The following is a 22,426-nucleotide window of genomic DNA, read 5'->3' as shown; positions in this document are numbered from 1 at the left end:
AGGGAAAGCTTAGAGGAATCTTCCCTGGTCTATCCTCCCCTATTCCAGTTGTTTCACAAAGTACCATTTTCAATTTAAGTTTATCTTCTAAGAAAGTAATGAAAATGAAGGTGATGATGATGAGAGTAAATTCAGTGGTCTCATACAGCACCAGGATGACATTGCAGGAGTCACAAAATTTCAAAACTTTTTGCCAAGCCCATGGAACAAAGAAAACACACAGCTAAAACAAAGAAAAAAGGAGCTAAAAGCTGTACCTATTTTCACAGTAAATGATATTGAGGTCCATATTCACACGAGTGACAAACATGTGGCAGTCAATCCTGACTTCATTAATTGTAGGAGGTGGCAAAGCATGAGCAACGACAACAAGTCCCATGATTTGGCTGGGTACTGTCCGTCCGTGGGACAGTGACACTCTCAGACGTAACCGGCCTGTTATATGAATCACCTGGAAAATAAAAACAATAAAATAAACCCCAGTGAATTCTGGATGCAACTGTGACATCAGTTTCTTTTAAAGGACAGCATTACTATTCCCTCAGACCACTTAACACAGCCAAAAATTAAGTAACTGCCAATATTAGTGTTAAGCTTATTAATACTGGCTGTTGACATGTCCTATATGTACTCATAGCAAAAAAAGAAGACAAGAACATAACAGGCAAATGCTTCATATTCATCAAATAAAACCAGAACTCAGAACTCCTGTGCTATTGATTTTTGTTGTGGTTGTTACAGAAAGAGAGAAGGAAAAAACAAGCTAGAAATCCAACAAAAGAAAAGAGAGAGGGAGATAAAATGGAAATAATAAAGGTAGAAATAAATAAAATACTAATTTTATAACATTTGGAGATTGAATATAAGATGAAAAGATCAGCAGTTTTGAAACTTTTCCGCAACAGATTTGATTGAATTGCTAGTCACCCACACTGCAGAGACAATGCTCACAGCCTTGCACTACTTTGTGGCTGGCAATCTGAAAAGCAACAACCTACAAGTGATCAATGAGCTCAGCTCCGCGATGGTCTTCTTACCTCCACAGCAAGATTTTAAGAGCTGCTAGACTCTTAATGCCTTTGCCTGCTACACTATGTAAGCATGGAGATCTCTGGTGGTGGATGGTATCTTTCCCTGTTCACAATATAACACCAGAAGATGCCTGGGAGATACAACTGCAACCCTGGCGAGTGAAATTCTAAGGATGCTGCCTGAAATGGAATAAATCTAAAGTCTGGGAAAAGAATAATCTGCCGCTTCCAGTTTCACTCCTTCAGGAGTTCTGTGAATAAATAAAGGTTGGGGTTTTTTTTCCATAAAATAATATAAATACAGCTCTGATGCCAGATATCAAACAGAAATGGAGACTGCAGTTCTTGTACTCATGGATTAGAAGAGTAATAAAATTGGCAGTTGCAGACTCTCCCAGATTTTCACCCTCAGATTATGTTACAACGTCAGCATGAAAAGAAGGCTTCCAGGAGATGGGGGCCCATTCTCTGTGATCCCAGACTCATTATCCAGAGGTCAACAGAGATATTGGATTGGTACCAAGTGCACTGCAGGGGGTGGCAGAGATGGGATGTAGTTATACATCCACTGATACTCATCTCACAAAGACAGGGGCCAAACCCTTTGCTTCTGGTCTAAGATTGACTGTTAATAGAAAGTGAGAGAGAAGAAAATCTTTCATTAAGAAGACTGCATACCACAAAGTGCATGTAAATTCAGGTCTAATTCAAGCTAGCAGATCTGTGATCTAAGTCTTGAAGTTTGTTTCTTTTTTTTTTTTTTTTTTTTTCAACCTAATCATTAAAACATCTCCTTTCTCCATTATTTTACATTTCAACACCAGCCAGTGTAGTGAATCTGAATGAGGAAAAGTGATTAGCTGCTGTATTTGTCCATTTCAGTTGCAGGCTTCTGACCACCCACATTTGAAGTAATTATTGCCTAAAGTCACACTTAACACATCTTCCAAGGATAAGTTATTCTATAAATGTTTGAAAAAGTTCTTAAAGGCAAGGATGCATAAACACTATTCCAAAATTATTTATTTATTTATTTTTTTCCTCAAGACCTCATTAACTAATTAAGAAATAGCTAAAAGAAATAGGATTAACTCCACAGGAGGGGCAGTAATATTATACTTTGCTCCTTCTAGCTAGGCTTGCATCTGTTTTATATCATTATCTGTCTCTTTTTATCACGCAGTTTCAGATTACTGAAAAAAACTCAAATCTGTAAATGCTTGAAAAAATGTTGATGGATAACAAGTAATAATGTGCAAAATAATCTTATACAGAACATGCTATGCAAAAGTATTGTTGTTCTGTTGTTTTTTAATAAGAGTCCTTATGCTAATATGTTTGAAGTTGGCACTATCCCTTGAGGGAATTTTTAAGATAGATCATACTTAAACTTAATTTATCTCTTCTGTTTTTTTAAGCCTCCACATCATTTGTAGCTAAATAGCAACATGATTCGTTTTTGAACAACTCTCTGTTCAGTCAGTACTTCACTTTTTCCTGATTCCCCATTTGAAATACACCTCAGATGTAGCATTACCCCAAGAGACAGTTCCAAATCTGCTAGATCACACCACATACATTGTTGAATTTCAAGAGTCTGCTTCCAGATTTAAATTATTTAGCTTTCTATCTCTACTATGGATCAGAACATGTTCTAAATCCCCACGTGATTTCAAATTTTAGGGTTCAGCATTCAATTGCATTCTGTTTCTGTACACTGGGAAATGTACAGCTGCCCATCAGTTTCAGTGCCTGTGTGCCTCTAAAGAAACTGTATTTCCATGCCTGAAATCCCATTCTATGACAACATTAGTCAAATGTACCAAGTGGGAAATCTAATTGGTAGTAAAAAACAATTCAAGCTGTCATGACCTTGTCTACATTGTGAGTATTGCCACTTTTAATACTGGTTCATTTGAACTGGGATTAGGGGTGATAGGAATTATAGGGTCAATTATCTCCAGTAGCTAAAATTAATCTCTTTATAATTCAATCCCTCAGCACTACTCTATCATATCCTAAAGCAGTATTATGACTTTAATCGAGCTAAATTTCAAGAATAAACTGTTTTATGAAGGACAATACTTGAATGCAGATGCAAATATTAAATAAAAATTTGCTAGGAATATTCTAAAAATCAAAAGTAAATGCAGCTCTTCTGTGCAGTTTTCTCTGTAAATGCTTTCTTCTGAAAAGTATGCAAGAGTCCAAATCCATCTTTTAACTACAGTTGTCTTATTTCTAATAATGCTATATGAATATACTGGCACATTTTGATGCCACAGCAAGAGAAGACAGTGACACTGTAATCTGTCCACTATGAAAAGGTGGGTGAACACTATACCCCCAATCACAGGGATCATCAGAAACTCTGTATGTCAAAGCTGTACAGATTTGCCCAGCATTTCTCCATTGACCTCCTAAATGAAAAAGGTGCACTGAAATCTGTAGCAAGAGTCTTTTTTTATTCTAATGGGAGCTGGACCAGGTTAACAGTTCAGAGACTTTTTCACTTACAAACTGTTTATTGGCAGGTGTTGTAACTTGCATGATAATTTCATCATATCGAAGCAGAGTGAAATGCTATGGTCAAAATAAACCTTGTGACCTGATCTAGACCAGGATTCAACATAGGTCATTCCAACCTGTGTTATTACTTTTAGTGTAACCTAATTGTACAATAGTTACACTTGGGCACACAGGCAGGTGAACCACAAAATATTCTGTAACAATAAAACCTTGAACACTGTGAAATGAATATAACACATAAACTGTTGCAAAGATGACATGCTGAAGCAAAACAAATACTGTAAAAATCTTCTATACTGCTTAACTGCTTTGTTAAAAAAAATTTCTAAGTCAAATTTGCCTGACACTCCAATATTGGGAAAAAAAAAATCATTATTTGGCTTTTATTTTTAGCTGATTAGAAAAGGGATTTGCAAAATATTGTAAGTACATGTAAACACAGTTTATGAGTGTGGGAGTGTTAACAAGCCACATTGCTTGGACAAATATATATTTCTTTTCCTTGCCATATGCTCTCTTCAGTCATCTGTTAGCGATAAGCACTTAGATGTGCTCTACTAATGTCTGCTCATTATAAGCAAGCACATCATGAAGACCTTGATAAAACCTTCCCTCTGTCAATACTTAAGGAAAGCCCAGCATTTCAGAAACACATCTGGAACCTGCTCATCATCTTTTAGAGCTAAATCTCACCTCTGGAGATGGAAATACTTTGTCAAAAAACATCTTTAAATATTATATCCATTTTTTTTCACATACATGTGATGTCAGAGTAAGGACATGCATTACCAGAGGCTATAAAACCAGCAAGCATGAAAAATCTTTGAATTTCACCCTTCAGATGTCTCTGTGTTCTTCTAAACTACCATTAGAAAGAAACTCCTAAACCACTTCTTTTGCTCTCCGTGTAAATCACTATGCCAGTTCATTATGGATCTGAAATACTGGCAGAAGTGCTCCCTCCACCTCATTTCTCTTAATGCAATAATAAATTTGAAGCCTTAAAACTATTGCTTAGTCCCAAATTTTGAGAAGACTACTACATATGAAAACACCCTAATTTAGTTTGTGTGCCTAGATTTTTATTTAGCTGTCCTATGAACAACAGAGATATAAATGTATCCCCTCTTTACAGAAACAACTGTGATTCACAAGGATACATATATTTGGTTTGGTCTCTCAAATACGTTATTTTATACTCCCAAAATCAACACTTAAAGCTTTAAATCACAATTAATTTCAACAACTACAATTGGCTGAAAAGTTCCTACATTTTTCTTTCAAAGAGTTATGTGCTCCATCACTTACAGGACATGAATCTCAAAACCTGCTGGTGACAATTGTGACTCAGATGTTTTAAACACTCCATAAGGTAAAGGGTTCCCATATGGTTTCAGGTGATTTTTAAGTTAAGACTGAACATTTGGAAACAGGCTTCCCTCTGGACTTCTCAAAGAAAACAGAGTCCACTGTCACATCTGGAGTTCACATAAGGATATCCTGAAGGTTCATCTTTTCTGACATCAAAATATATCAGTGCCTATCAATCTAAACTTCAGTAAGTTCTCTCTTCTTTCCTCCCAGTACCTCACTGCAGGCACTACAGAATTTCTATTTACTTATGTTTTCTGGGGTTCCACAGCCCCATACCCCCACAGCCCCAAAGCCTACTGTCACAGGCTTCAGGAAAACTTTAGGAAGAGATATTACTTGTCTATACTTGTCATTCAGCAGCAGTTGGGATCAGAGAGAGGTACAGTAAGGCCTTGTGTCTGCAGTTCCAGTAATACTTGCAAATAGAATTCTCAGACTTACTGCATTTCTATAAAGACTGCAGTATTCCTAACAGGAGGTCCCATAGAGCTTGACATTTTGGTGTTGAAAAGGAGTAAGCCACAACAGCTGCAATGTCGGATCATCCCACATGTGCAGTAATTTTGGTGTCCCACATGCATCCAACTTGTTGAACACAGATCAATTCTCCATCATGTGCACAGTTATCTTAACACACAGAGGACAATTTGGACTTGCAGCATGAACCATGTAAGTAATTTGTGTATGTCCAGCAGCCCCTCTTGGGGACCTCTGCTTGTCTGGAAACCTGATCAATCATTCCTCAGACAATAAAGTTGTGAAAAGTAAAGTTTGTTGATGTATGCTCCTGTTTTATCAATGTGAAATGTACTATCTATTTTTAAAAATTATTTGTCAAAAAAGCATCTGTTGTTAACATCATCCCTTCTCCAACTTCATAAGTATCACCTACCTTTTCCCTTGGACAGTGTAACAGAGTAACATCTCTACTTACAGTATTTGTTCTTAACTGTTATTTGATGTAGAAGTTTTCTGCGTCGGTTTTAGCCTTGAAAAAGTACTTGTATGCTCAGAAACCTGGTAGTTGTGTTTTTTTTTTCTGACTACAGTTGTCCATCTAATAAAAGATAGTGCTTCTACATAAGCTTTGTCCTATTGTATCAAGTCTGCACCAGAACAAAGGAAACTGGTAGTTAGCGAAGCTGGCAGTGAGTAACTCTGAATCATGGGGGGTTAAAAAATAATGTTATGCATTAATCTGCGACTCCTGAGAAACAGCTTTGTAAGTAAAATGCAGTCAGTCTTAATTCAGCTATGTGCTGAATGCTACCTGAGCCACTGTTAAGAGTTGTGGTCTTGAGCACTCATTCAAGAAACACGAGTCTGATTTCAAGGAGGGCGAACGTTATTCTTAACACACACATAAGTTTCAAGGTCAATAGCCTCTTTTCCATCTACAAGTACATTTAAAATCCCCTCAAATACACCTGCAAAAGACAGTTTGAAAATGGAAATGGTATTTACATTGAAACAGCATATTTGGTCTCAGGACGCATTTTACTGTTAAAAAGTCAATGCTAGTTTTTGGAGACACTCTAGGCTTTTCCCATCTTCTCTCTGATATCACTCTCTCCAAATAGTAAGATTGAAAAGCTATTTTGCTGCTTGTAAGAGGAAGAATTTAGGCTAATCCTAAGGGGTTTAAAAGAGTATCCTTATGAGACCTCAAACTCATTGGGTGCTTAAAGGCAAGCACCACACAAGAAATACCCTGGCTTGGCAGGTTCAGAACATAGCTCTTGCTGAATCCCTGAAATGACATGAGTAGGGTATTATTTATTGCATATGAGGAATATTGAGAGCAGCAGCAAGCACAACAGCCACAGTCATGTCCATTCAAGTACACCACATGGAGCAGCTGCTCTTCTGCAAAAAAAGTTAGTGTTTTGAACACTTACACAAAGAGCTGCTTGGGTAACTAATTCCAACCCTTCCTCAACCTCAGGATGAATAACCTCTTATCTCCCGTTTGCTTCTCACTAGATAGTAAACTACAGGAAAGGGAGTAGGGACAGATGTCTAACTCTCCAAAAGAGTGAAGTCAAAAGAAGGACTTGACATTGCACATAGTACATCGGTCACATGAAACTCCCTGATCTGGACTTCACTAGGCTAGGGCTAGCTAAAGAATAAGCTACAACTTCTCTGTTGGAGTAAAGGAAGATTGTTGTATGATAAATAATTCTTAAAGCTGCCATTTAAGAAGTATTTTCAAGAGTGTACAGTAAGTTGTTTTTTAAGAGTTACTCGATCTTATTAATATCTTATCTGTAAGACGAACGGTACACCAGAGGTTGCTTAACATTAATTTATAAAAATGTATTTGCTATCGATATTTTTTGATCTTTTAGATTAGCATTATTAGACCCTCAATTTATGGCTGATTTTTCATTCTGTTACATACCAGCATCTCTATTTTATTACTTGAGATAACAGTTATTATTTAGTATGGCATAGTATTGTATATGGACAGGTATAAATCCTTATCACCATGATGACTCTCACGTTACAATTCTGAGGTCCAGTCTTGTACTGGCATTCATTGTGGTAGCAAAAGTTGCATGCTGAAGACCTTAAATTTAAAAGCATATCTGTATTGTAAAATACATTATCATGCCTTCATTTCCTGTGTTGTGACTTTTTATTAATTGCAATGGATTAGCAACCTGGTTTTCTCTAAATAAAGATGCTGTAGAGCTGATGCTCTTGAAATCAGCCTCGTAATATAAGCTCAAGAAATTATGTGTTGAGTCATTACACATAATTTTAAATTTATTTTTGTTTTAAACAATTGGAAAGGTTTCCATTTTTGTAACTGGGCACCACAGTAAGAACCCCAAACATTCCAGTATAAGTTTCCTTTAAATATATGCAGTGCTAGTAATTCAACATGCCAGTTTTTATTTTATTCCTTTGTACCCTTTTCCTTTTTAAGATGTCTTAACAACTCAATCTATCAACACTACATTATTTTTTCATAATCCAAAACTTACAAGCATTTGAAGATCAACATTTAAAAAATGGAAAAAGAATAAACTAAATGAAATCACCACACTGCAACCTGAAAAAGGAGCCATAAAATTGGTTTTATAACAGAATACTTTTTGAAGTAATCGGCACAAAGACAATTCTAGTGCAGACTGCTGCAAGAGCGCTCTTGGCAAGAACATCATAAGCACTAGCAAAACTTTAATATGCTCAAACAGCCAAATACAAACTGACACCAGGAGCCCATGTGTGGCAACAAACAGGAAAAAATAAAGTATCTCAATTTAATACAAGCCTACATACAAAGGGATCAATTTTTACAATTCGTGGTTTAGCATACAATACGGCTGTCCTCAGAGTGAATATAGAGTAGCTATACATAAGAAATTAGAACTATCAATTTGGGGGAATTTCTCAAGAGTCCTTTTGATATGTAATACAGCAAATATAATGACTAAGAAACCAGACATCGATGCATTAAATGAGATCAGGTTGAGATTTATTTAGAAAAGACAGGTTTAAGCTGGAAAAAGAATCTCTTTGATATGACCTCCAGAGCAGACCATTTGCAGAAGGATTCAAGATGAGCAGATTTACCCTTGCATGTCTGCTTGCTTCACAGATGCATTTAAACATAAACTCTAACATATCTAATATTGAGTTACTGAAAAATTAAGTCTATATAGTAAAAAGGATTGAGAACCTGGGATTTTCTTATACTTCTAGCAAATGTTATAATGGATTTTGTATGTTGAATCTGGAAGAATAAATTAAACATAGTTAATTTAAACTCTAGCTGATGTAACTAACTTATTTCTAAATGATCTATGATAGAATCTGGCTACTGCTAGTCTAAGATAGAAATCTGGAATGACTCCGAATTTTTTATAGTCTGCGTCCCTGATTTATGGCCAATGCTTTTTTAACCCTAAAACTCAAAAGAGAGCTCCACTTTAACAGATTTTTCACTGCAAATCCCTTGGTGTTCAAATGTGTTGCATTTTTTCCCCTCACAAAATGTTTGAAGTCCCCTTTAAAAATAATGCCTTGAGGATATTTTTTCCTTAATACCATTTAAAGAAAGTTGAAAGCATTTAGCTATTGAAGTGTGCAGGGTTCTAATAAAGGAATTGTCAACACTGCCCATGAGCAAACTCCCTCAGAGCTCACGATTCTAGAATTCTGGTCCTTCTGCCAGCAGTAAAAATTAAATCTGAAAAAGGACTTTCGTTGCATCAGTTCCAATGCAGTTTATCAGAGTATAAGAGGGTGGTGGAAACTGGCGACATAATTCTGCAACAGAAAGGGTGAAAAGGTTTTAAAAAACCTTGTTGCACTAAAGACAACCACTAATGAGTACTCTTTACAGGTAATGTCTTTATTTCTCTCTTTGGAGGGAGAAATAAAGGTGTTTTTTTTGTTTTGTTTTGGGTGTGGTTTTTTTGTTGTTTCATTGTTTGGCTGGTTTTTTTCCTCTACTGTTTAATTTGATGAAGTTCTTAGCTGTTCAACAATTATCTCAGGTGATTTTCTACACAGTAAGCAAGGATTAGATTAAACAAAATATCTGACATGACTGCATTTTTCCCGTACACAGAGAAAAAAAGTTTAGAAAACACTGTTGTCTACAAAGACAGAAAGGTACTCCCCAACTTAGTCTTGATTAAGACAGTAATGTTTATGTTCTACTCAAGCTCTCCACCTGGATTAATTCTGAACTTAGTAAAGAAAAGTCATATTCACTCTTCCTTATTTTGTGGCTAAATGGGATCTGAGTTTTTCTCCTAGTATAGCAGGAACACACTATGAAAAAGGCTGGGAATCACTATATGAATTTCATTATTGTCAAGGTTCCTCTGCTTGTGCTACAGAGTCTGGTATTGGCTCTCACACAGAGAAGCAAACATTTTGCTTATTTTAATGCTCGCCTGGTTTCCCTTAGCATGGCCCAATTTCTGCTGGCTGTGTACAAACACAGAAGTTCTACTGAAAGATCTTGGACAACAGAATGTGTGAGCTCTCCTGCAGAATGCCACAACTGTGACAAAAGCAAAGTTGGAGATGGGCAAAAAAGCCTAATTTCCCATAATTATTTATATGTTTTCCCTCCCATCAATGGCACTTACTTGAATCTAAACTACAAATTTTCAGTTTAGAAGGTGAAAACATATACCAAAATATATTAGCTGATTTTATGAAAAACACAACTGTGAAATTCAGAAAAGCTGCTGCAGGTGGCTAGCAATGCATCCATATCCAGATGGTGAAAAGGAATTATCATAGGATGGGAGGCAATAGGCTTCTGACATGTCTGCCAACATCTAGTCTTAGTAGTTCCCCAAATGTGCTCAGTGTTACATTTGAACAGTTTAAAATAGGTCTCACATGGTTCTGATAAAGAGAGTAGCTGGCATTCAAACTGCAAGCCCCAAGACCTGAAGTGACTTTAGAAGGACCCTAGCTGTAGGAGAAGGCTGGGGCACCCCATGACAGCCCTTCCAGAGAAGAAACTGTGTCCTTAAGAGCAGCTGCAGCAGGTAAAATCAAAGGCCTGTCTAAATCAGCATCCTCAATGTGTCACTCAGGCTGACTAAGGAAGAGCACCAGAATAGGCAAATGTCTAATCTCCCAGGATTTCCTGAGGTAAAGGCATGTTGTTTAGTAAACTTTGGCATTTGTAGTGCCCTGTGGCAGTGAGTTTCACTGTTGAACTCTGGAATCACTATGTACCTCCTTTTGCTTGTTCTAAACTTGCCATTTATTACTTTAATTTTGTTCCCCACCCTACCTATTGAAAGACTGCAGAAAATTATACCCCATTCACCTTCTCTATACAGTGATGTTTTCTATCACGTGTCTCCATAGTTATCTTTCTTCCAAGCTGAATCTCCTAGGTATATTTTATCTGTTCCACACTGTTGATCAATGTTGTCACTTTTTTGCTGTTCTACTATCTTCAGTTTGAGATGAGGTGGGATAACAACTGCAGAAATACTCAAGGTAAAGGAAAAACATTGATTTATACAGCGGTATGATGACATTTTCTGTTTCATTTTTCATTTCTTTCCTAACAATTTCTTAGCACTCTGTTTGCTTTCTGACCACTACTGAGCACTGAGCTATTCCTTTCATAAACTGCCCATTACAACTCCATGGTATCTTCTCCCAGCAGTAACAGCAGGTTTAGAGCTCTTCATTGTATATATAAAGCCAGCATTGTTTTTTCCCAGGTGTATTACTTTTCATTTACCTGAACTGAATTTTATCTGCTATTTTATTACCCCAACATACACAGTAATGGATTTCTTGTGTTACTGTTGACATTAGACTTAAATTTTCACAATCCAATAAGCACTGTAACTTTCCTGTTCACCTTGGTTACTATTTAATTTATGACATGTTGAGAACCAAAGATCTCATGGACAGCAATATCTGTGAAAAAGAAGCAGTGACCACTTAAATTGAGAAAACTGACCATTCTCATCTTTGTTTTTCCCAAGCACTTACTCATCTGTGAGAGGATTCCACTCCTCCACTGGCAGCCTAATTTCTTTCAGACTTCTAGTCAGGGATGGGGCTGGTTCCCATGCTGGGAATGCAGCTACTCTCTATCAAAAGGAAATCCTCTGTAGACATATTTGCTAGGTCCTCGAGAAAGCTTTGTGTCTTTGACTTTTCCTTGACATATTGTATGTACTCAGATATCTGTCTACCAATTAATTTGCTATTTTAGTTTCAGTAGAACTGTTCTAGGTTATGAGCTCCCCTATGCTTAGACACAAGAAAGGTGTTGCCTACTCTTTAAACTAAGCACTGTAAATTAACTTATCTGACAGAACATGTCTACTAGGAGACCTCCTTCCTGAAACAAGTGTCTGTATGACTTTCTGCAAAAAAGCAAGAATGAGAACACAGATGTATTTTGCATAATTCCATGAAATGCCATGAAAAAATAGTGATAAATTAATAGAGACATACAAACTGTGGGTTCAGCGGCAGCAGTAGTACTAGGTCACAAATGACTGGATTCAGGCTCACACTCCTTTCCACTGACACGTGACCTGTAACCCTCCAGTGCCATACTAAGCAACCTGAAACTTTTGAAGAATGTGAAATTATAAATATATGCTTTCAAGAAAATTAAACTGGCTGAGAAATACTCAGTGCTGAGATCTGTTTCATGTCAAATCACCCCAACTTTGCAAAAGATTTGTGACTCATAATGAAGATAATTTTGTGGAGAGGAAGGGTTTTGTGGATATTTCAAGAAACTGTGCTGTCATTACAAGCTGAAGTCCACCCAAACTAGGTATGTGATTTCTCTTTGAAGAAAAAACTTATTCCACTTGGAGACGGATGGTCTTTGCAAAGCTCTGACCTTCTCCTTGACAGCTACAAATGGACTACTATTTATTATTTGTTTCTATAATCCATTTAATGTAGCAAGCTAGATTATAGACAGCAATTTATTTGTAAAAATCATAATAAACCATCATTGTTTTAAATGCCAGATGTAGATAAATGGGAAGCAAGACCTGATGAGACAAGATTCATGTTCTTGAATCTACATTGAAGAATTATGGCAGCCTCTTGCTTTAGCTGCACTTGGAATCAATTTAGTAATCTTTAATTCACTGATTTTCTGTTGCTTGCTTAACATTTATTAATTTGTTATTATACTTATGCAACTAATACAAAAGTGGACAAGTTTAACATGCAGAGATTAATTTTCTTTTACTAACCCAGCAATGTTTGTTTTGTTTTGTTTTTTAAAACAGGTTACCAAGAAATTCCTTCCACATAAATCATACTTATAAATGACATACAGTAGAGGTGTTACATGTCATCTGTGAATCCACACTGAACCTTTCCCTAGATTTGTCCAAGATTTTCTATATAATTTAATAAAATAACAAGAAAAAAATAGGAAAGCTCTGTCTCCCACTTGCTTGAGTCCTAGCCAAAAGACAGTTTGAACACCTAGGACTTATCTTCTACGAGGGGAATCTCTCCTTTAAGAGTATGATGCATCTCAGGTCCTATTGAAATAAATGGTCAGTTTGCCCCATCATCCAGTGGCCACAGGTTCTGTACCTTCAAAACAACCTTCAGACTGCACAGCTGTCAAGTGTTTTTCATCTGGAATGAGAGCCATTCATTTGCCCTTCATGCCACACTGATGGCTGAAATGTTCATTCAGAGGGGGAGTAGAGATAATGAGCAAGGTTTCTTTGCTCTTGGTTACCAGGGGCTATTCACAAGACTTCAGGCTCACTCACTGTGTTTCTCATTGCAACACAAAACAGCAGAGAGTGACAGAAAAAACAGTGTTCCCAACTCTCATTATTTTATTATGATTTTCATCATATTCAATGTTTAACTGAAAGCCTCAGTCTTTTTCCCTCTATGTGTCACTCAAGCTTCTGCTGTAAACTGGACAAATTGACAAAGCAGACTTTTTTTTATAGAGAGAGACAAGGAGTTTGCCTTAGACAATGAGTTTCTCTGTGGCCTATACAAGGCTAGACTGGACCCAAGCATTTTGTTCTCAAAATGAGGATTTAATATCTCTCTCAGACAATACAAAGATTGGATAAATCTACAGAGTTAGGTACAAAACAACAGACAAAATTAATTTAGCACTCAAAGCAGTCTGTAAGATACATGAATGTGCAAGCTGCAACGCATGGAAGTGCTGCAGGGCTTACAGGAAACCAACCAAGACACTTACTTATTTTTGCACAGAGAATAAAACATGGCCTTGTTTCTTTCTCCTGTAATGTTTGGAAAACTATGTAGGAGGTAACTTCAGTCTTTTAAGCATTTGAGTGGAAATCTGAGGTCAGTTTTTCACTTAAAAATTAAGGGTAGAACATATATGTACATTCATGTAAGCTGTAACCACATGACTAGCTCACTGATTTAGTGGGAACAGAACCATGGTCTGTTTCCAAGAGTCAAAATGATCTTGGCATCCACTGATAAGATTGTGAAAAATGTATGCAGTACTTAACAAACCAAGATCAGTGGGTTTCTGTAGAAGTTAACAGAAATCTACAAAACTAATGTGAAAAGCCTTAGAACAGTCTCTTTCATGGTTTTTAAACCACCCTATGCAAATCTTTAGCAAGTACATAAATCTTCTGTTAAAAACCATGAGATCATTAAACATACCTGGAGAAAAGATATCACGTAATTATTGTTAACCTGGCAGAACTTTTCAGTAAATAAAGGGAAACAGGCAAGGAACACATGCAAATTTTGGAGACTTTTATATATTTTGACCTAGTGAGTCATTTGTAGACCACTGCACATCAAACTGCATCCCCATTAAATCCAGTGATATCTGGTAATGCTGAGACTATGTAAAACAGCTCAGGATTTGGAACATTAACTTGTTTAAGTCACTTCTATTATATTTTTTTCTGTTTTGTCATCTACTTATGCTGAGCACCTTCCTTAAATCTCAGGTGAAATCCACTGGATACTTCGTACAAACATGTACTTCGAAGAATTGACTATCTGGTTTAGCTGTTAAGTTTAAAGCAAAACGGGGCTATAGCACTGTACATTTTGTTGGATATATTTTCTGGCTTTGTGGGGTATTGGCTGCATGATCTGATAAAAACTGAGGCTAAATGAACTCTAGAATTTGTATTCCTACAGCCACAAGTTTATTGGCTTGATTTTTTTTTGTTTTGTTTTGTTTTTTTCCTTGGCTCCGTCTGTAAGGTTCATTACTTACAGTTACTGCAGAATCAATTTGAAATGGCCAAAATCAGTGATGGAATTTATAGCACAATAAGTGTAGTGCCATACAAGTGCTGTTACACATGAAAGGGCCTCGGAATATTCTTTTCAGCAATCTTTCTACATAGCAGAGTGTTCTGTTTTTATCAATTTAACGGAATCATCACAGGCATATTCTGAGAGGTGTAATCCTGACAGCTACACAGCAGATTTTCTCTGAGGCAGATATTTTTACAGGAAAACAATATTTTGATAAAATCTTAGCATATCAGAACACAGAAAAGAAACTGAACACATCTTTTTCATTCTCCACATCAGGCATTTGCAGTTCCATTTCACAAACTGCCCCTCCTTAAACCAGAAAAAATTTATGAAGAAAGCATTCTCCAGATATATATTAATTAGTTATCAGTTTAGCAATGCTGAAATCTACAGTAAGAGCACATGGTGGGTACTACGTTGTGTGGAAAATGTGCAGGGTACTTGAAGATAAAACATAAAGTATAGCACCAGTAGTTGTCTGTTTATAAAGTTTATAACAATTTACATTTCTACATAGTCTATTTTTCTTTCCAAGTGTCTCCATTGTAGACGTATCATATTTTACACCATTTTGAAGCACAGAAAGTTTTAACTTTAGCATGATGCATTGTGAAAAAAATACAGAAAAGACAGATGGCAGGCTGTCCTCCCCAAAACTCAATTTCATAATATGCATGTGATTGCTAATAGGCAGGCACTAAAAAACAATTTTTCTTGACATAGAAGAGCTGATAAATTGTCAACATAAACTTCGTCTTTGGTGGCTCCAGTGATCTAAAGCTGTTCTGTGAGTTTTGTACCATCAAAGTCTGCATCTTACAACCATGTCAAAATTTATGAATGCATATGACTATAAACTGACTGAAAACAACCCATAATGTATGTCTGTGTATTGTGACACTGCTCCTTGCTTCCTCAGGATAAACCATGACCAGCGTCCTGTTGCTAACCATAGGCAAGCGACCGGGTTCAGTGATGCCCTGTGAGCTAATTAAAACAGGACTCTGCATTAGGTATCTGTTAAACGCAGTGCTAGGTCTATTGTTGGACTTACAGTCTTTGCAGCAATACAGCAATGTGAAGGATCAGAGGATCTAAAGGCCGTTGATTAGTTAGGAAAAAAATGCACATTTCTGAGCACTTGAGCAGGAAGAAATTAATTAAAAGGCTATTAAGGTAATTATTTTCAAGAAGATAAATATTTATCTAATATTTCAGAGAAAAAAACATGCCTGGACCTTGCAAAATATGTCAAAAGTGAAAGGGGTCATTGAGTTAACATGAATTAAAATCAAGAATTCATTTCATGCATGCACAGATTATTGGGGAAAAAGCTGCAACTATTTGTACATAGAATGAGACTCCTTTACACTCAAAGTGCCAAGCTTATTTCAGGTTTAAACATTTCACTTTAACTGCTAACTACTAGCTTTCATTTTCTTAGGCCTTATAACTACTAAATATTTGCATATCTGTAAAAACTCAGACCTTATTTCTGAGAAGCAGTAACTCAACAGCAGATGAGCTGTGACTGCTCTGTTATAAACATATTTGCTTGGAACAAAACGATGTGATGATCCCACCACATATTTAATTGCAAGTTTCTTAAGTTTGATTGTGAAAAGACTACGAAGCACTTTGTTCAGGCTCTTCTTGTTATACAGAGGAGGCTTGCAAGTATGTGACCAGTTTTGTAAAGTGAAGCCATGGGAAGAGTTTATATTTCTTGAGCTTTCTTTCAATTAGAGCAATACTATCAATTTTAAAGGCACCAAACTTGCACCCTGTTGCTGTAATTGTTTGCAGTCTATAATACTCTTTACATGTCTCCTAATACTTAATTTTAGTTTTTTTTTGAAAAGAACAGTAGTAGACCAGAATAGATCTCAAATGCAGGAAATATTGCCAAACTCAGGCACGTGCACTCTTTTCCAAGTATATCTGGATAGTCACTGATGTGCTACATTGTTTGGATTAGGATGGAAAAATATACAAAGACTAGAATTAGAATCAAATATCTCTGTAAAGAAAAAGGAAAAAGGAATAGGAGCTTCTAATGTGCTATAACACACAAAAGTAGAAAACATATTGTTTACAACTGATAAAACAGACCTTGGCTGTGTCCTTTTAATGGCAAGAAATTCACACAGCAATGTGCACAAGAAGTTCCAAGAAAATAAAATACCTATCCATAAAAAGTGAAATAAGACTTGAAACCCTCTACAGGGCAACCTCTTCAGAGCTCAGACCCCTTTATGCAATCTCTGTGGATTCCCAGTTAAGGCTCCAGTATGAGTTTGTAAGAAAATTACCATTTGTTGTAATACATTTGGTGTTGTTTTTTTTGTTTGGGGTCTTTTGCATGAATTTTAAACAATTGAGAAAATTAAGATAATTGTGCTCTCCCAAGCTTATTCTCAGATACTGATTTTTTTCCTTTAAGTAGACACAAAATTCTTGATTCTAAGGAGGGATGGCCAAAAATGTAGCAGTAACAATTAAAATTTCTTATTTCATGCTGGTTATAGATGCATTAAGGTATATAAGCCCCAGGGTCAGTATAAGCCTTGCTCAGCTTTCTTTAAAAGCACTGGGAGTAATAAAGGCTTCTATTTTATCTTCAGTGAAATAATACTGCTGAAATATCACCTCATTTCTGATGTCAGCAGTGATTTCTTTTTACCTCCATGATGTCAAATGGGAATTATTATTATTAGAACAACGGCTTCCTAATGATGCTGTAAAAAGGAGAAACTGAAACTCTTCTCACAAAACATCTATATTCTGCCTTCTCCATTGGGTAAAGCAGATGAGCTCAACCAAATGCCATCCTTCAGCAAGAATCAGCTCATTAAACAGACAAATCAAGAGGCATGCTTAACCATTTAGAATCACAGAACAGTTTGGGTTGGTTTGGGACCTCAAAGATCATTGAGTTCTGACCACTCAGCCATGGGACACCTCCCACTATACCAGGTTGCTCAGAGCCCCATCCAAACTGACCTTGATCACTTCCAGGGAGGGGGCATCCACAACTTCCCTGGACAACCTGTGCCAGTGTCTCACCATCCTCACAATGAAGATTTTCTTCCTCATATCAAATCTAAATCTCCCCTCTTCCAATTTGAAACCATTACTCCCCCCTCCATCCCATCACTACAAGCCCTTGTACAAGTCCCTCCCCAGGTTTCCTGTAGGCCCCGTCAGGTACTGCAAGGCTGCTATAAGGTATCCCTGGAACCTTCTCTTCTCCAGTCCAACTCTCTCAGCCTGTCTTCATAGGAGAGGTGCTCCAGCCCTCAGATCACATTTGTGGCCCTTCTCTGGACTCACTCCAACAGCTCCATGTCCTTATGTTTGGGGTCCCAGAACTGGACACTGTACTCAAAGAGAAGCACAGTGGCCAATTTGGTCACATGATAGTGCATATGCACTTTTGTTTGACTGTGCCTTTGTTATCCCATTCCATCAAATGAGTGGGTACAGAGGAATTTTTATCGAAAAATTTGGGCTTTTGAGTAAATGACGGGCTTGAACCTTATGCCACCACCCGTTCATTGAGAACGTCCGTGAAGAGCAGCTGAAAAATGGCACTATCTGCACAACTGAACGGGGCATTTTGATTTGCTAGGACTTTCACTTTGGTCCAAATATTGAGAGCTACAGTGCATAATGATTCCCTATAATTTTTTAAATGTGCTATTACATGTATTCCTACACACTAGTTAATAAAGCTTGGAGGTAAGGAGGAGAAATATATGGTATGGAAAAATATAAATCAAATTGAAAAAAAGAAGTCTCTAGATAAAGTTTGTTTCGAAATAAGAAAGGCAAAGTTTGCAATAAGTCAAGCCAGCTGCCAGCCCAGAAGCTGGATGCCACCAGCTCTGCTCCTCTCCCACAACCAGGTGGGGGAACAGCACTCTCAGGGACCTCTCCTGGGCTAAATTCAAGGGGGACAAAAATCTGGTTTTCTGCTGGTACATTACTTCTTTTGCTTTCTAAGGAAAAGAGTTTTGGAGTAGCTCTTTTACAGCCAGCGCTAACCCAGTTTAGAGGAGGAGTTCATATTTTTCAGGGTTTTCTGAGAAGGTTCTGTTAAACTTCACACTATCTGATCTGAGTACTTTTTAATTGGCATCTCAATTTGCCTATTCAGGGCAACGATCAAAACAAAAGAAGTACCAGCCTGAGAAAATGAAGTGTGATGTGCTGGAACACAGAAATGATTTGACAATATTGATGTGCTAGGAAGAAAGGCTGAGGATAAAGTACAGCATGTAATCACAGTTGGCTCTGACACAGACAGGCATAGTTATCTTTGGCAAGTTACTTGATCTCTCAGTATGTCAGCACTTTCCAGCCTCAGAGGAAGGTTGCAAAAGTACATTCATTAATATAAATTACATTATAAAGCAGCAGGAAAAAGCCAATAAAACATAATGCTTTGCATAGGTAAGAATATGTACCAAAAGTAAAAGCAAGTTTAAAAACTGTGTGGGAATTATGGGTTAAAAAAGTGACCCATAAAGATGCTCTTCCAAGTTCCTGATGAGATGAAATCATAATCCAGTGTTTATCTCATTGTTGCACAACACAAATAAATTAATGCAGTTATTATACCACTAAGAAGATATGAAGAGTAGGGAGCAGGAGAGAAAGGAACTTTTGAAAGGATTCAGCTTTAGCAGGACATGGGAACAGCCTGATCCTTATGAATTGTGGGCAGCTAACATTTCAGCATTTATTGAATACAAGAATTCATGATGAAGGAAGACTTACAGGGAAGTAATTCAGACATAAAATATTTTTTTCACCTTTTTTTACGTTTCAAAGAACATATGATAGTAAAAAAATCTATTAAAAGGACCCAACTTGTGTAGCTAGTATGTGAAATGAGCTGTAAAATGTGAGCTATTCAAGGGAAGGTGCACAGTCACTTTTCCTTTATGGAATGAATGCAGAGACAGGCAATAACCCACAACTTTACTTCCTTGAGTTCAACAACTATGCTTTTTCCTGGTGCCTCTGTTACTTACACATTAACAATACATTCAAAAGGAACTTCTGCTTGCCCACTAATACAGACTGTGACAGATCACAGTGCAATGAATGTAATGTCTGAGTGTATGTTCCACAGACATGTAACAACTTTATTCCTAGAAGATATTTTTGTTTAGAATTTTCATGCAATTTTTCAGGAAAATATTTCCTTGCAGAGGCAACAGTGGAAAATATTATCTTGCAAAAATGTGTTCTCTCTCTAGTTAAACCATCACAGTTCTGCAAAAGCTAAATAGACATACATGTTTACATAAGATGCCAGGATTATACTCCAACTCAAGATGTGTATTTCCCATTTAACAGCTATTACTCTCATCATGTGACCAGATCAATTAGAAACACACTGAGAAAAAAATTTCTTAAATGCAAAATTCACTGAAATGCAAGTTGAAGAAACTTCCATTCAGTTTCATCTTAGTTCTGAATTTCATTGGCTGTTTCACACTTTAAATAAAGTGTGGAAATAACAGTGGAAAGATGATGCTCCTTCTTCAAATATCTTATGAACAGCAAGAAGATGTACTTACCTACATCAGCTTAATGTCAGTTACATTTTTTCAATGTATAAACTTACTGTTTTTTCTAATCATATTTTGGACAAAAACTTTGAACTTTTGGAAGTAGTAGAGACAATTTGAAAAACTATTAGTGACTGATTTTGCACACCTAATACAATATTTACATTATGAAAAGGAGGTGGGCAAAATATCCCCTGGCAGCAGTTACAGAACAGCCAAGTGGAGCAGAGATGTTGGCAGCAGCATCTGTCTGTCCTAGAGCAAATTCGGGCTGGATTTTTCACAGAGCACTGTGTGGAAAGTAATCTGTGTTTGCTCATTTATATTTTCTTCCCTTTCAGAATCCAGTTTGGCACTTCCCATTTACACACTTTGTAACACACTGCAACAAAATCTCAACTCCGAAGCCATAGGAACATTTAAGACAATATTTGAGGAGAAACACATCCTGATACAGGTGTCAGGAATACTACAGCTGTAGTCATCATGAGGAATGATCAAAGCTCAAATCTTTCTTTTAATTAAGATAGCTATCAAAAAGGCCATTTATGTAATACTAACTGGTTAGTTTCATTAGTGCGATTGCAATAATGAATGCCTAGCTCATACTGATGTCTCCAGATGGTAGAACAATGCTATAAATACTGTTTAAAAGATGCTCAGCCCAGAAAATGTTTTTTTGAGAAGGTGAAGTTAGTAGCTGCTCATCACTTTGAAAAAATTGGTTGATGTATTTAGATGCTGAGTGTGAAGCAAGCTTTCCAGACAACTCTCCTAATAGAATCTCACAGCTCTACAGCCAGGCATAAAATGAATTCTAGTCTTTTTAATCCTGTTGCAGACCATCTTTTCTTGAACTGTATCTTTATATCTACAAGTAGATACTTCATAACACTCAGATTGGCCCATTAGTATTTTGTTCTTTTGTAAGTAATGCTGCATCTTTACTAGCTAAGAGACTTCCTTTTGACTAAAGGTCATCGATTTACATGGATGAATTCTCGATCAGTTCTTTCTCTCTGACAAATTACCTTTAAGTCTTCCCAGTGCTGAAAAGTCTGGGGAATCCATGTGCTGACATTTAGAAAACTCTTCACATAATGCTTCCCAATGTTGTTACTCCTTCACTCAATTAAGGAGGTGTGGCAGTAACCATGTGATGAAATACTAAATTCTGCAGTTTTCTTTCTTCCTACAGAGAAAGGTCAGGATACCTTTCTGGGACAGAGTAAAATGCTTGACGGAAAAGACTTTAATGGGGGAAAATACTAGAAGAGAAAAAAAAAAAATTTAGGCCAAGCTGGAAAGTGGGATATGTGAATTCCCTCAGGCTGAGGAGCAAATTAAATCTGACACTAACATAGCCCACATCTGAGATATGAACTAATAATTAGGCTATTATGCAAAAAAAAAAATCCAACAGCTGCCTTCTATTTCTTCCTCTTTCCCAGTCTCCTAAAATGGAAGGTGGTCTTCTGCTCTGTGCTTGGCAAGCCCATGATATGTTGGTTCCTTAAAGTGATGATGGAATAGGGACATCTTCTGAATTCCAGGTGAATCTTTTATTTAGATGGGAAACAAACCTTTCAATTTTGGATTGAATCAGGAGAATGGTATCACAAGGTGGCATAATTTTGCCTCTCTAACAGAGTTTTTTGCTCTCTTGCCTTCTTGGATTAATGAATCTGAAGTCTGCCAAAAACTGCACTTACTTCAAGTGCAGAACTGAGATTTACAAATCTTGCCCAACTCTGCAAGTTCTTCTAAAAAAGAAATAATAAATATATTAATTTTAAATTGTGAATAAAAGCAGGAAAAAGGCTGATAATAGAACTGTGACGGAAATGAAATTTCCAAAATAAATTTAGATTTACATCTTCCAAAACTGGCATTCAAAGAATTCTAGTTTTATGACTTTATATGCAGAATCTGAGAGCACAGTCTCAGAAAATGTTTCATTTTAAGCAAGTTGATAGAAAGACACCATTGCATAAAACGGATAGATTAATTAATGTAGACTGCAAAGACTAATATGTGAAAACACTTTTATGGAGTTTTAAACACTATTTAAAATATTTAAATATGCAGAAATCGATGTGTGAGGCATAGCTAACCAAATTTGAATCCTCC

General features: G+C 36.7%; 1 protein-coding gene across 1 annotated transcript in view; it reads right to left on the bottom strand.

The window, feature by feature from the left end:
• NPAS3 (neuronal PAS domain protein 3) overlaps window positions 1-22,426 on the bottom strand; it is a 627,665-nt gene that overhangs the window by 28,532 nt on the left and 576,707 nt on the right. Inside the window, exon 8 of the mRNA XM_009993852.1 lies at window positions 258-451. Coding sequence (XP_009992154.1) covers window positions 258-451 — 194 coding nt within the window. The remainder of the gene's footprint in view (window positions 1-257; window positions 452-22,426) is intronic.

This window comes from Chaetura pelagica, unplaced genomic scaffold (genome assembly GCF_000747805.2).
Source record: "Chaetura pelagica isolate M959 unplaced genomic scaffold, ChaPel_1.0 scaffold11, whole genome shotgun sequence".
Classification (NCBI taxonomy): Eukaryota; Metazoa; Chordata; class Aves; order Apodiformes; family Apodidae; genus Chaetura; species Chaetura pelagica.
The sequence above is the reverse complement of the archived record's forward strand: the minus strand, read 5'-3'. Positions and strand labels throughout refer to the sequence as shown.